General features: G+C 45.4%; 1 protein-coding gene across 16 annotated transcripts in view; it reads right to left on the bottom strand.

The window, feature by feature from the left end:
- LPIN2 (lipin 2) overlaps positions 1-14,741 on the bottom strand; it is an 84,473-nt gene that overhangs the window by 30,877 nt on the left and 38,855 nt on the right. For all 16 annotated transcript variants that reach the window (XR_014074601.1, XR_014074598.1, XR_014074599.1 and 13 more), the window contains exons 2-3: positions 10,856-11,056; positions 1,511-1,606 (exon numbers count right to left, since the gene is read on the bottom strand). Coding sequence is in view for 11 of the 16 variants with exons in the window: in XM_081561902.1 (XP_081418028.1) it covers positions 1,511-1,606; positions 10,856-11,056 (297 nt within the window). In the remaining 5 variants the exon portion in view is untranslated. The remainder of the gene's footprint in view (positions 1-1,510; positions 1,607-10,855; positions 11,057-14,741) is intronic.

The raw sequence follows: 14,741 nt of genomic DNA on the forward strand, positions 1-14,741 counted from the left end.
AGCACAGGGCATGTGGAAGCTCAGCCAGAATAGATTCACTGTTGGGGGAGTGGGGCGGGCAAGTGAGCTGAATGTGCATCAGCACAAGAAAAGTTCGAGAAACGAATGTCCACACCATGGACTATCATGCAGTGATGAAAAGGACGAAGCTCGATCTAGAACTTCTGACTCAGCAGGGGTGTTGATAACAACAGTGGGAGAAATAAAAGGTCAGTAAGTGGAAGCCAGAGGGATCCTGGTAATGTTTATCCCTCTTTAAACCATGAGGCACTGGAAAGTGGGGCTTCTCTTCACGGTCTGTGTGCAGAGTAGTGATTCTAGTGTTGTTGGATGAACTGCAATTTGTAATTTTTAAAGAAAAGCACATAATGCTAAAGAAAATCTGACCAATTGGGTCACTTGCAGAGTAGGAAAAAAAGGTTGGAAAGCTGACACTTTGCTGAGCAGTTTTAAATGGAATCATGAGAAGGGACGTGTGAAGCAGGCAACAGACTCTGAGCACCCAGTCCTCTCACTGCCAGATTTCCAGGGAGCCAGCGTGACAGGTTACATCAGAGATGTTCATTCTCGTGATAACTCACTGCTTCTTTCTGCCTTTCGCCTGTGTTTCTGATAGGGAAAATTTTTCTCCAGGGCAAGTTCATGCAAATAGGACAACATGAAAACAAGTAATTAAGATAGTAGGAGGAACACTGGTCTGGTAGGTTCCCCTTCATAATCACTGGTTCCTGCTGCCTTCCATACCAGTACTGACGCTGCGGCTTCCAGCCCCCAGTGAACAATGATGAACAGTCTCATTCCACTGTTGTTTTCCTTTGGGAATTTATGGCATCAAGCTAGCAGTTCACCTTCACAACCAAAAAGAAGTAGCTCTCTGTCCTTAATAACTTGAAGCTATTGTTTTTGCTCTGAGATTTTATTCTCCACAATGAAAGATTTAATGATGCCCTCTAAGAAGTTGTAAAAAGATCCACTTTAAATCAATCAGGAGCAGCTTAGACACATTCACATCAGTGGATACACAGGAAAGGGGGTCAGTTGTGCTCTCGCGAAAGAGGCCAAACATGCAACAATCACACATAAAGGGCAGAGGCCAATTAATTAAATCTCCCCAGATCACAATAAACTAATGCACCTCACTATCAAGGATCGGGATATAATGTCCCCAGCGGAAACCTCAAACGTGTTCCCAAGTTTAAAGGTCATGTGTCCACACGCAGACGCAGCCTGCTGTGCGTCTGTGATGACTCAGGTGGAGTTGAGCATGCTCAGGCCAAGGTGTGAACTGTGTGGGCACCACCTGAGAAAGTCACCGGACGCTCACAGTGGGGGCTGTGCCAGGGCCTTTGCACATGGGCAGCCTGGACCTCAGGGTTGGCGGTGAGGGGCGCTCCTCCCGACCCAGCTCCCTTCCGACAGCCCAGTTCTTCAACCCGAAGGGAAAGCGCACCTGGCCAGCAGTGACCATCCACGCGTGTGAGGCGAGGGTGACCCGCCCCCCAGGACTTACATACTCCTCTTCTGTTTCCTCTACGAAGAAAGCTTCCCCGTTGTCGCCCAACTTCATGTGGAGATCCACGATGTCGCCATTGATCTCTATGTCAATCTAGGAGCAGACACAGTGAGGCTGAGTGGTGAGCGTCCACCCTCCCAGCTCAACAAAGCCCAGACTCCAGGCTCTCAGGCTGAGCTTAGTCCTGAGGCTCCCAGAGAGACCCTCCACTCCCTGCCCCACCCCACGGCCTCCCCACATCCCACCCCCACGACACCACAGACGGAGAGAAAAGACTTGATCACCTATTTTCATAACAAATTTAAAAAGTTTATTTTCCCAAATGTCATAAAATGGGGGAAGTGTCACTGGCAGCATACACCTGAGCCCCTCGGGAGGTCACCATTTTTTTCTGGAAGGAAAGCTATCACCAACTTAGAGAACATATTAAAAACCAGAGACATTACTTTGCCGACAAAGGTCCACCTAGTTTCTTCAGTTTTTCTGGGATTCGTGTATGGATGTGAGAGTTGTACTACAAAGAATGCTGAGCGCCAAAGAACTGATGCGTTTGAACTGTAGTGTTGGAGAAGCCTCTTGAGAGTCCCTTGGACTGCAGGGAGATCAGGAAATCAGTCCTGAATATTCACTGGAAGGACCGACGCTGAAGCTGAAACTTCGATACTCTGGCCACCTGATGTGAAGAACTGACTCACTGGAAAAGACCCTGATGCTGGGAAAGATTGAAGGCGGAAGGAGAAGGGGATGACAGAGGATGAGATGGTTGGATGGCATCACCAACTCAATGGACATGAGTTTTCATAAGCTCCAGGAGTTGGTGATAGACAGAGAAGCCTGGTGTGCTGCAGTCTGTGGGGTGGCAAAGAGCCGAATACGACTGAGCGACTGACCTGAACCGGAGGTCACAGCACTGCCAGGCCTCCCGTGAGAGACATGGGTCAGCACGAACCTCAGCTCCCACTCTGTGCTGACCGTGTGACTACAGGAAGCACACACTTCACCACCAGCCCCTCCATCCAGTCACCCAGTCATCTCATGGTATCCACAGGGAGTGGCTCCAGGCCCGCCTCGGATACTGAAATCCACGCACGCCGAAGTCCCTTACAGAGGAAAAGGTGCCATCCTTGCACAGAACCCACACACATCTTCCCATGTACTCTACGTCATCTCTAAACTACTTCTAATACGTAGCACAACATAAATGCTATGTAAATACTTGCCAGTGCATAGCAAATGAAGTTTTGCTTTTGGGAACTTTCTGGCAACATTTTCCCAAGTATTTTTGATCTATGATTGGTTGAAACCTAGGATGCAGAACCCGTGGATACAGAGGGGCGACGGGACAGAAACAGCAGAGGCCCATCATGACCACGGGCTCGTCATGTCGCTTCTTCAGAGCCTGTCAGTGACCAGTCCCAACACGTCTGTCCCTCAGGTCAGCCACAGGCGGCAAAGCGTGTGGTTGGGCTGCTTCCTGGTCTCCCAGTGACAAACCCAGCTGACATCTTATAAAATGGACAGTGGAAAGAGGACACTGGCCAGGACCAAAGCGCAGTTAAAGAAACAAACAGTACTAGTGCTGGGAGAGAAACGAAAATGGACATCAGCAGTTACAGAAGAAACAGCCGACTTTGCAAACAAGAGACCCAGGACGTGGGGCCAGAGGAACCCGGAGGCGAGTTTATCCCAGAAGGGAGGGAAGGGGCTGAGACAAAAAGATGGAGATAGAGAGGAAGGGATGTGGGCAAACCCTCAGTCTGAAGCAACTCCCCGAGATGCCTCAGGACATGGGAATTCCAAGGATCAAAAGCTGGAAGCTGAGGCAGATTCAGAAAGGAGCCGGGGCAAGCTGCTAGACAAGAAGACACTTATTCCACAGCACAACTGTTACGTCAGGAAGGCAAGAGCTGTTCAAACCACTCCTGATGAGTGTTTTGTGAAGAAATAAGACACTTAATTCTCATTATTTCTCATGTTTTGAACTGCAGTGCACTAAGTACTATTTCACTATTTTTCATTTTCCTGTACATTTATAACACAGTAGAGTTTTGGCATGTTTTGGTCAAAGTGTATAAAGGTTATGGAAGAACCCTAACTTCCCTCACTAAATTTCCTTTTGCAGGGTTTCAGCTTGCCCATTTTCATTGTATTACTATGCAAAGTGAGGAGTGTTTATATAAATGAAATACTGCCATATCATTTAAAAATAATGCAGTTGTCTATCTGCAGGTTCTGAATAAATACTTTTAAATATTTTATAATAATAAATACTAACTTTCAAAACTCTTACCAATAACTTGTGAACTCTGTTCAGGGACACAGAGGCAAACACACAAAGGCATAATATAGACGTAAGTGGAACAATCGATGAGCTCAGCGTCCTTAGCTCTGCACAGCCCTTGTGGTGGGAACAACTGCACGGTCCACTAGCTGTTTCCACTGAGGACCAGTGATCCCTTCTGGCCACAGCTGAGCCTGGGTCACTTCCAGCTCCATCTTCCCAGGAGTAACCAAATGACGGGACAAGCAATATCGTATTAAACAATATTAGTTGACGTATGTTGTCAATGCTTGTTATAAACATCTCATGTGTGAATAACGTAACTGTGTTTAAGGGAAGAAGAAGAAAATGAACCTAAGTAACTTTGGAGAACAGCACGCGGACTACAGAATTCTAGCTTTAAAGGCAAAAAAAAACCCTATGAACAGATACTGCACTGCAGTTAGTGATTTCTTTTTAATCACAGAGATGTGGGTTCACAATCCTGAAACTCCTTTATGTGTATTCTAGGACTGAACAAACATGTTGTTTACTGTGGATAATGAAAGGCATGGTGCTCACTATCAGAGAAAGATGCTGCAATGAGGAGATCAGCCCTGAAGCGCTGATTGGAAGGTTGGAAGGGGGGGGATGCTGCAAACCCCCAGTTCTTACAGGCAGGTACAGATACAGGTACTTACACACGTGAATCTTTCAGCTCTGCCAGCTGAGGAGCTACAGGCAATTGCACCTCAGACCAGTGAGCGTACCCAGCGACCACATCTTTGTGTCCAGACAGTGTTCTTCAATCAAAGAAACCAAAGCTCCCCTCAGTTCAGTTCAGTTGCTTAGTCGTGTCCGACTCTTTACAACCCGATGGACTGCAGCATGCCAGGCTTCCCTGTCCATCACCAACTCCCGAAGTTTACTCAAACTCACGTCCACTGAGTTGGTGATGCCATCCAACCATCTCATCCTCTGTTGTTCCCGTCTCCTCCTGCCTTCAATCTTTCCCAGCATCAGAGTCTTTTCTAATAAGTCGGTTCTTCGCATTAGGTGGCCAAAATATTGGAGTTTCAGCTTCAGCATCAGTCTTGCCAATGAATATTCAGGACTGATTTCCTTTAGGATTGACTGGTTTGATCTACTTGCAGTCTAAGAGACTCTCAAGAGTCTTCAACACCACAGTTCAAAAGCTCCCTTGGAGAAATAATAATTCCAGGGTTGAGGCAGGGCGAGTCGATTCTCCTGGAATATCTTCCAGAGCCAGAAAGTAACAAGGAAGTGCTCAAAAAATGATGGGAGCGTTTCAAAAGCACTCAGCTCGAAGGAGCGAACAGCCTAATTTGGGACAATCTTAGCAACTACAGAAATAATGATAATAATGATTACGACCCATAGGGTAAAATTAATATCCATGGGTCCACACCAGTCTAATAATTGAATAGCTAAGTAAATAAGAATAGCTCTTTGACAAAGTACAATTTCAATGAATAAGTGGAGCAGGAAGAATGGAAACAGAAAGTCACCATCTGGGAAACACCAGAGCAATCACACACAGCGAAGCCCACCATGTCCCCTAAACTTCCTGGTGAGAGCATAATGAGAGACAGGATATGCGCACAGTCTCAAGGTTTCTTCCCACAAATAATCTCGCAGCCACCACTCAACCTTGAGCAGAGTTAACACCACCAGCAAGGAGGGTGCACCTCATGTGGTGTCATTCTCACCCAAATAACAAAGCATCAGAGAACTCAAACTGAGAGACCATCTACACTGTAACTGCTCTGCACTCTAAGGAGCCAAGGTCACAGGCAAAGACAGGACTGTCAGAGAGCACAGGCCGAGAGCAGGGAGGGATCCCGCAACAGAGAAAAGACAGGAGCAGAAAAACTGCTGAAGTGGTAATAAGGTCTGTGCTGTTTGTTGTTCAGCTGCTGTCGTGTGCGACTCTGAGATCCCGCAACCTGCAGCACGCCAGGCTTCCCTGTCCTTCACCATATCCTGGAGTTTGCTCAGATTCACGTGCATTGAGTTGGTTATGTTATCTAATCATCTTATCCTCTGTCGCCCCCTTCTCCTTTTGCCTTCAATCTTTCTCAGCATCAGGGTCTTTTCCAATAATGTCTTTGGCTGATAGTTTATACTGATGCTGACTTCTTGGTTCTGATCATCGTACCACAGTCGCATGGAACATGAACACAAGGGGAAGAGGCTGGGTGAAGGGTATATGGAAACTTTAAACACTGCACTTGCAACTTGTCTGTACATCTAAAATTAATAAACTAAAAAATATGTCAAAATCATGAAACAAAGACTGAGGAACCATCACAGAGTGGAGAAGACTAAGAGTACAGGATGGTGAAAGGCTCGTGTTACGGTGATGGCTTCCCTGGTGGCTCAGACAGTAAAGAATCCACCTGCAATGAGGGAGACCTAGGTTCGATTACTGAGTTGGGAGGATCCCCTGGAGATGGCAACAGCTTTCCACTCCAGTATTCTTGCTTGGAGAATCCCATGGACAGAGGAGCCCGGGTGGCAACAGTCCATGGGGTCACAAAGAGTTGGACACAACTGAGTGACTTTTATGGGTGCACATGTGTGTTTAAACTTACCAAGTATGGCCTTTGAATACGTGCAGTTGGTGTGTTAATTACAAAATAAAGCTATAAGAAAAGGATAACACTATAAAAGGAAATCAGAAAAATAGGCAGGTAAGACATGAATCCAAAATAAGTAAAAAATTCCCTATTTCAGAAAAGTTAATGACCATTTTACACAAAACTCATTTTCCTTTTAGTTGTTAAAACAAAGAGGAGCACGAAACAGTTTCCGTAGGACAAGCATTAACCCTCACTCGCCTCCCAGCTGCTTTCTATTACTGAGAACGCTTACTAAAAAAGCGGCATATGACGAGAACTCTAACTCATCTAAAACAAAACGCTGCAACAAGCTCTCGGGCCAAGGAAAAAACATACTTTCAGACAAGCGTTTTCAGTTTTCTTTCATAATAAACTACTGAAGTCACATACGCATCTAGAGTCATGTAAGGCTTCTAAAGCTGCTGAAATAATGGCAGCTTCTTCCAGAGTCATAGGAAGACTGTCTCTAATCAAAAAAGTTATGTGAGAACTGCAGAAAGAAAAAAATTTGCTCCATAATGCAAAATTTTAAGTTTTTCAGGATGACTTAATTAATTCAACTAGAGTTAGACATATAATTTAAATAACCTATGTTTGTTGCTGACTGCTATATAAAATTTGAAAGTTACACTAAATAGGACAAATGAAATATTTATTCTGTCTTAGATTAAAAAAAAAAATAACAGATTCAAACTAATACCATCCTTAAAAGCATTCATTTTTGCAGGTTACCCATTTATCTGACATACCTGGGGAAATGGAAGAATGCTTCTCCAGGATGCAGATTCAAAGTTTGTTTTAAAACCATTCTTAAACAGTTAACCCTTTGGTTTACATTTATAGTCCTTATTTTTAGGGATCAAATATGACTCTTTTTGAGGGGGTGGGGTGCCTTTTTGAGGGGGTGGGGTGCCACGCAGCATGCAGGATCCTAGGTCCTCCACCAGGGATTGAACCCCGACCCCTGGAAGTGAAAGCCTGGAGTCCCAACCACTGGATCGCCAGGAATTCCCAAATGTGACATTTCTTAGTGTGAAGACTTACTTTGGTCTCTTGATTTGACTCTAAATGGAGCTTGGTTCTTTCCAAAAATTAAATCTAACCTCAAGATGGTGCCAATACTGAGAATACTTCAAGGACTATGCCATGAGTCCTTTAGGTTTCAAAGGAAAAATACTAAAAATATTTTGAGAGATGGCACCAAGTTGGAATAAATGCTTCCCAAGATGACTATTTTATTAAAGAGGACCCTCATTTTTCTTTATTTGGAGGATAACTGCTTTACAATATTGTGTTGGTTTACGCCATACATCAACATGAATCAGCCGTAAGTATACACACGTCTTCTCCCTCTTGACCCTCCCTCTCACCCCATCCCATCGTTGTAGGTTGTCCCAGAGCACCAGTCTGAGCTCCCTGCATCACACATCAAACTCCCACTGGCTATCTGTTTTACATATGGTAGTGTGTATGTTTCCATGCTCCTCTCTCCGTTCGTCCCACCCTCTCCTTCCGCTTCTGTATCCACTAGGAGAACCCTCATTTCGATGTGCCAATATTACTTTCAGTAACGTCAAAGTCGCTTAGTTGTGTCCGACTCTTTGCAACCCCAAGAATTCTCCAGGCCAGAATACTGGAGTGGGTAGCCATTGCGTTCTCCAGGGGATCTTCCCAACCCATAGATCGAACCCAGATCTCTGGTACTGCAGGCTGATTCTTTATCAGCTGAGTCACCAGGGAAGCCCAAGGAAGAAGTTTACTTCTAGTAAACTGGTTTCTAAAACACTCGTTTCCATATGGTCTTATTTCCTACACTGTGCCTTTTGCTCAACACATATGACAGATGTTGAAACAGAACTAATCCTGGGAGATGCTGGCGGTAGCAGGCACGTGTTTTGGCCACTCTTTGGGTGGGCTTATCTCTGTTCCCTTTGGAGATCCAGTCTCCTCTATTTCAGACCATCTATTTCCAGTGGCTATAGAGAGCAGAGGCGGGGCTGCTGCCCCAGACAGGCCAATCAGTACATGTAGCTATGGTGACTGGTCCCCGAGACGTATGTGACCGAGTCTGACAGGGAGACTAACTCTGGTACTCTGCAGAAAGGAGAGGCTGTCTTCCCTCTGCGGCTGCTGAGTCAACGAAGTCAGCCTGCATGTGTGGCAGCCGCTGTGCATTAGACAGACACAAATGGAGCAGAGCTGAAAGGCGAGGGGAGATGACTCTGGTGACACCTTCAGTGGCTCTAAGTAAAGCCCTAAGTATTTCAAATCCTCCTGGGCTTCAGTTACACAGGCCAATTTAATTCCTTTTTTGCCTAAGCTAGTGTGAGGTGGACTTTTGTCATCCACGATGGAAACTGTCCTAATACACGGGGTTATCTTTGATAAGCAGTTAGATCATCAGTTTTGTGTTAAATCAACAAAATTAACATTTAAAAATATCAAGTACATCTGTATCTTCTGAGAGTAAACTCCTGAATAATGAAAAATACAGGGAGTACTGTGTTCTATCAAGCAAAGAACACAGCAACGGCAGTGGGAAAATTGTTACACTGCCTCTTCCCTTAAAATCAGAGGTTTTAAGGTGGTTAGGATCTCAAGTTCACTTCATAGTTGTCCCCATACTTGAAAATTGGGTTTTTAATTTAAAATCAACTTCCCTGATGGTTCAGTGGCTAAGACTCCCCACTCCCAATGCAGGGGCCACGGGTTGGATCCCTGGTCAGGGATCACATGTTGTAACTAAGACCCAGCATAGCCAAATAAATAATAATCTAAAATAATGAAATAAAATCAATAGACAGCTTTCCCTAATTCAAAATGACCTAAAATAACAGAATTTCTCCAAACTGCCAGTGTTTCAAGGCAGACATGGTTTTGGTTTTTTCTGTCACAGGAATGCTATGCTTTGGTCAAACAGCCAAATTTCCTCCCAAATATATCCTTTGGGTCTCTGGGCTACCAAGGGAAAGAATGGGAAAGAAGTTTTCTCTTTTCCTGGGCCTCATGGATAGACTTCTATTACAAGATTGATGAGCTATTTATTTAGCACAATGATGTGTGCAGCTGCATACAGAAACTGGATTACTATCTTAGAGGCATACAGCCTGCAGGAAGAGAGCCACTGTCTGCCTAGTCGCATTTACAGATGCACAAAGGTGTACCTACATCAGCCTGCAGGTGCCAGTTTGGAGGCCAGACGACTTACCCAATTGTCTGACCAAAAACCCAGATCACAGAAGGGAAGTGGAGGGCGGGAAGCCTTATGAGTCATTTTACAAACAGATCCTTGCACAACTACCGGGAAATTCTAGTGCAGGAACGGTTGCTAATTCTCCCAAAGCAGATATAGCCTGAAAGCACACAAGATTAGCATTACCAGAAAGTAAGAAAAAACTCCAGGAAAGCTCAACTGTGGCTAGACACGCTTGCAATGGAAGGTTTCCTAGTCCCTCAGGACATCGCCGCCGCTTGTGGTTTCTAAACGGGGACTCTGAACAGAGGCCAGGCCACACAAGCCCTGCCACCCCAAGACCTGGTTCTCCAGTCTCTTTCAAAATAATTTTCAATTAAGACAGAAGGAAGTTTCTGTTTTAAAGAGTAAGATCAGCTGTGTGATTAGCCAAAATCTGAAAAAAAGATGTCTGCAACTTAGGACAGTGGTCCTCTGACATGTGCTTCTGTGGCTCTTTCACTGGGGTTGAGGATCCTGGCAGCATCTCCTTATGCTGTTTAGGGAGACAATATGGGACAGGAGTGGAAAGAACATCCCTACTATGCACCTGCGAAGCTTGCTCTTAGCTCAGCTTTTAATAACATGATCAATACCAATCAGATACACTGACAGACTTCCCAAGGGCTCCCTAACCTGAAGGGAAAAGCATGTTAAAAAAAAAAGAAGAGAAAAAGGAAAACCAACACCTTCTTTTTGAAAGAAATCATCCCTAAAATAATAAAAGCCTGTGGATTTTCACTTCAGTCAGATTTGTGAAAAAGTCCTGGTATTTACAATAAGATTTTACAGCTTTGCAAAAACAAATGTAGAACTTTGGCGTTAATTTCATTTTAACAAATATACTCCTGAGCACACCAACCTACAGTTGGTCTGCAGGCATAACACTAAATATTTTAAAGTGCTGTTTAAGGTAAAGGCACTTTTCTAAATACACGTAATTTCCCCATTTATAACTCTAGTTTGGGTTTGGATTTTCTAAGTTGCAACACACAGGATTATTAAAATGATTTTCACTTCTTTTCCCCCCAAGACTTCCTGTAGGAGGGCTTTGTGGATTTAGAAGCAAACTCAAAAAACAGTATGAAGGGTGGACTTCCCACACTGCTGTCTTCAGAAGCGCGCAGAGGTCCCAGGAGCTCACGGGAAGGGCTGACCCTGCTGCACCCCACCTCCCAGGAGACAGACCACACGCGACCTGCACTCACCACCTTCTCCTTGGACCTCAGGACCCCCAGCTTCCCGAAGCGCACGTGGAAGGGCGAGCACTGGTAGGAGCCGTCCCGCTGCCGCACAACCACCACGTCGATGCAGCCGGACAGCGTGGCCTGGTTGATGCCCTTGTAGAGCTCCTTCACGGTGACGATCACCTGCCCCGCCAGCTGCCCCACATAATTCATGGTTTGAGACTAAAAGAGACAGAACAAATTGGATGAGATGTTAACACAGAGTTTGTGGATCTAATGACAACGGCAGAGAAAAAACTGCAGTGACTACATGGCTCATGTGTCCCTCAGAGTATTATCAACCCTGCGATGCTCGCCCCTCCGTGCCACGCTGACGTGGTGGCTACACACATCCACGCATGGGCAGCCCCAGACCGTCCGCCGTGGAACTGAGAGGCGGCCCAGCCGGGCATGCAGAAGTCCCCTTTCCTCTTTCAGCATCTCGGATCAAGCCTGCTACCACGAGGTGCTTCCCCCCAAAGCACAGAACCTGCAGGAACCACCAAAGAACCCCGACACCGCTCAGCCCTCCTGCCCGAAATGGCTGGGTCCTGCGTAAAATGCATCCACTGAGGGAGAAGCCAGGCAGAACAGTGAGTGAAGATCACCCTCAAGAGGAAGCTCCTGCTGAGAAGTGCGTGAGAGATCGGTTTTCTACAGAATTAAGATTATGATTCAGAGACACCGGAGCTTCAACAACTGGTGAGCAAGGCTGGGCTGAACTGATTTATAACAAACCCTTCAGAGCGTCAGCACAGCTCACTAGAACACATGTTCACGTCCCACAAAGTTCAAAGCACAGAGAAGGGGTTTAATCTTGTCCCTTAACTGCAATTCACTATTTAGATCAGGATCACCAGACTGCAGAGGGTCCTCCAGGGAGGGTCAATGAGGCGAGGGTATCTGACGGGGACGCAGGGCCCCCAACCACTTCATCTGACCACAGGATGGGGGCCCGTGCCCCTGGCTCTTCCCTTAGCCCCTCTTTAGCCCTAAGGTGGTCAAATTTCATTTCCAGTGACCCACACAACCACAGTTCATCCGTTACACACTGGCTCTCCTATGGGAGGTCGAAGCACAACTGAGGAAAACACCTTCCTGAGGAGAGGAACACAACCCTGACGAGACACCCTCCCCGCCTCAGCTTGCACCGAAGCAGAGACCCAACGAGCTCTTCTGCAGGGATTCAACATCAGAACGGCTGCCTCTCTAAACCGGATCAAAAGCTTTGATCTTGAGATCAAAGTTACAGGCTCAGAAAAGTTCCCAGAGAGCACAGTCTAGCTGTAGGCAAGTCCAAAGCTGAACTGGAAGAACACATGCCCTGCCCGCACAAGCCCAGGGCCCCCCAGCGCCCTTGCCCCAGAGACGCCCACTGCTCTTCACAGGAGAGCCGGCACCCAGACCCCATTCAAACACTCCTTCCCGCTCTCCTGAACAGCTATCAAGGCCTAGTTCCATGTCATGGGGCCAAGCCACAATAGTGTCACCTGGAAAATGCCCTGAGTACTTTAAAGCCTGTGCCAGCAAGGCCCCAAAATGCACCTACAGAAGGAGCTGGTTATGGGGATGTAAACCAGCTGGGGAACTTACTACTGACAACAGAATGCAGTGGCAGGAGTCCTTTACGAGGTAAACTCTAAAACAGTGACAAGCTGGTATGATTTCAGTTCTAGGATAACTGACTTGAACTCGATAATAAGGCCAAATGAAGCATGTATCAAGTGCTGGATAATGATTTCTTGAATGAATAAGGGAATGGACAAATCATCACTAAAAGAGAATAAAAAAGTCAGAAATACATGTTGAGCGGATATAGTGTTTTACCAGAATATATCAACATCACATTTTTTTAAACACTTATCTTTTTATGTTGTGATAATTGTGGATTCACACACATGCAGTTCTAAGAAATAATACAAAGAGATCCCATGTATTCTTTACCAGCCTCCCCCGTTATCACAAAAGTTTGTCCTGTGGGCCTGTTAGGGTCTCACACACACCTGCTTTCCCTCTGTCTGCTCTTCCTCCTTAATCCCTGGCAACCACCGATCTGCTCTTCACTGCTGAGATTTTTGCCATTTTTAAGGAGGGTACAGAAGCACAATCACACAGTACCTAACATTTTGGGACTGCCTTTTCCCGCTCACATTTCTATGGAGACTCATCCAGGTTGGTGCATGTACCAACAGCTTAGCTTGTTCCTCTCTACTGATGCTGAGTATTTCATGGAATGGATATACCCCAGTTTACTCATTCACTGGTTGAGGAACAGGTGAGTTAGTTCAGATTTTTGGTTATCACAAAGAAAACTGCTTTAAAAACTCCTCTATGGGTTTCTGTGTGAAAATCAATTCTCAGCTGACTGGGGAAAATGCCCAGGAAACGTGAGCACTGGTTTGAATGGGACTTGTCTACTTAGTTTTTACAGACGCAGCCACCAGAACTGCTGGCCCATTGTCCACTCCCACCAGCTGTGTCTGAGAGATGCAGCATCTCTGAGTCCCTGCCAGCACTTGGCATTGTCACTAGATTTTATGACAGCCCTGATGACAGGTGTGTAGTGATGCTGTTTCAATTTGCATTTTCCTAACGGCTAATGATGTGGGAAATTAAATTTTGTGATTTTATAAAAGAGCACTACAACTGATTTAGAGGAAAAGGGAATAAATATCTTTTTGTTCCTTATTTTTGGGGTCATGGTGCACAATCTTTATATGTTAAGAATGTCTCCAAAAACAGAAGTGAAATAAAGTTTAGTCTTAAGCAGTTCATCTTTTCACTCTCTTTTAGTATTTTTCAGCAACCTAGAACAGTTCATCAGAATTTTCATATTCTGTAGGTGATACATGTTCACAACACCCTCTTGGCCTGTCATGGCACATGTTAAACCAACAGCACCCACATAATCAGTCTTTGTATTATGCCTGACAGTAGCAATTTTAAAATGAGTTGTGTTATAAATCTAAAAAGAATTCATAACAAATCATATAGCCCTCTTAAAGAAACTGAAAAATGATAACTTGAGCATCTACATTCAGACGTAAACGACTGCATTATAAACTAAATGTGTAATAAGCTTACATCAACTAGAGGACAGAGCCCATAATTAAACGCAACTATGTCTATTCAGGGTGGTTTTAATTACCATGGGTAAAGGATGGGCTGCTATACAAGAAAGTCTATTGTGCAAACGCCAGTCGCTAAATGCAGAAAAATGCAGGCTGTCAAATGGTTGGTTTTCTCCCAGCAGATATAAAACAACCCCATCCATACCATGAAGCTGGGAAAACAGAATAAAGGGAGGCCTGGTGTCACCACAAGGGGGATGAGGCCCTCCCACTCAGGCTGTGGGAAACAGCGGCAGGCCAGCAAGAAGCCCTCATTAGGAACAGAGTTGGCCAGCACCTTGATCTTGGACTTGCCAGCCTTCAAAACCAGGAGAAATAAATCCCTGTTGTTCAAACTACCCAGTCTGTGGTCTTTTGTTACAGCAGCCTTAGCTGCCAACGACTCAAGTATCTTCTGCAGCATCACACGCTAGACGGCTTTCCAATCCTGGATGCTTCCAGTGGACAGACTCACACCCCTTTCCCCAGGAGGCACATCACAGACAGATGGCTCTGGCTGCTGTGTCCACAGAAGCCACACTGCATATGCCCCACCCTCCTCTAATGGACCCCTCCACACGCCAGGGAGTTCACTACACAACCGCAACCAGGTCTCATTTCTTCTGAGTTAAGCATTCTTAGTCCTTAAAATAAGTGAAATGACTGGGTTTACTCTCATTTTTATAACAAACTAAAGAATTTGCTTTCTTTAAATGGAAGATCCAAAACTAGACACGAGGGCAGGCACAGACAGGCCT

Source organism: Giraffa tippelskirchi, chromosome 14 (genome assembly GCF_054371585.1).
Source record: "Giraffa tippelskirchi isolate mGirTip1 chromosome 14, T2T-mGirTip1v1.2.pri, whole genome shotgun sequence".
Taxonomy (NCBI): Eukaryota; Metazoa; Chordata; class Mammalia; order Artiodactyla; family Giraffidae; genus Giraffa; species Giraffa tippelskirchi.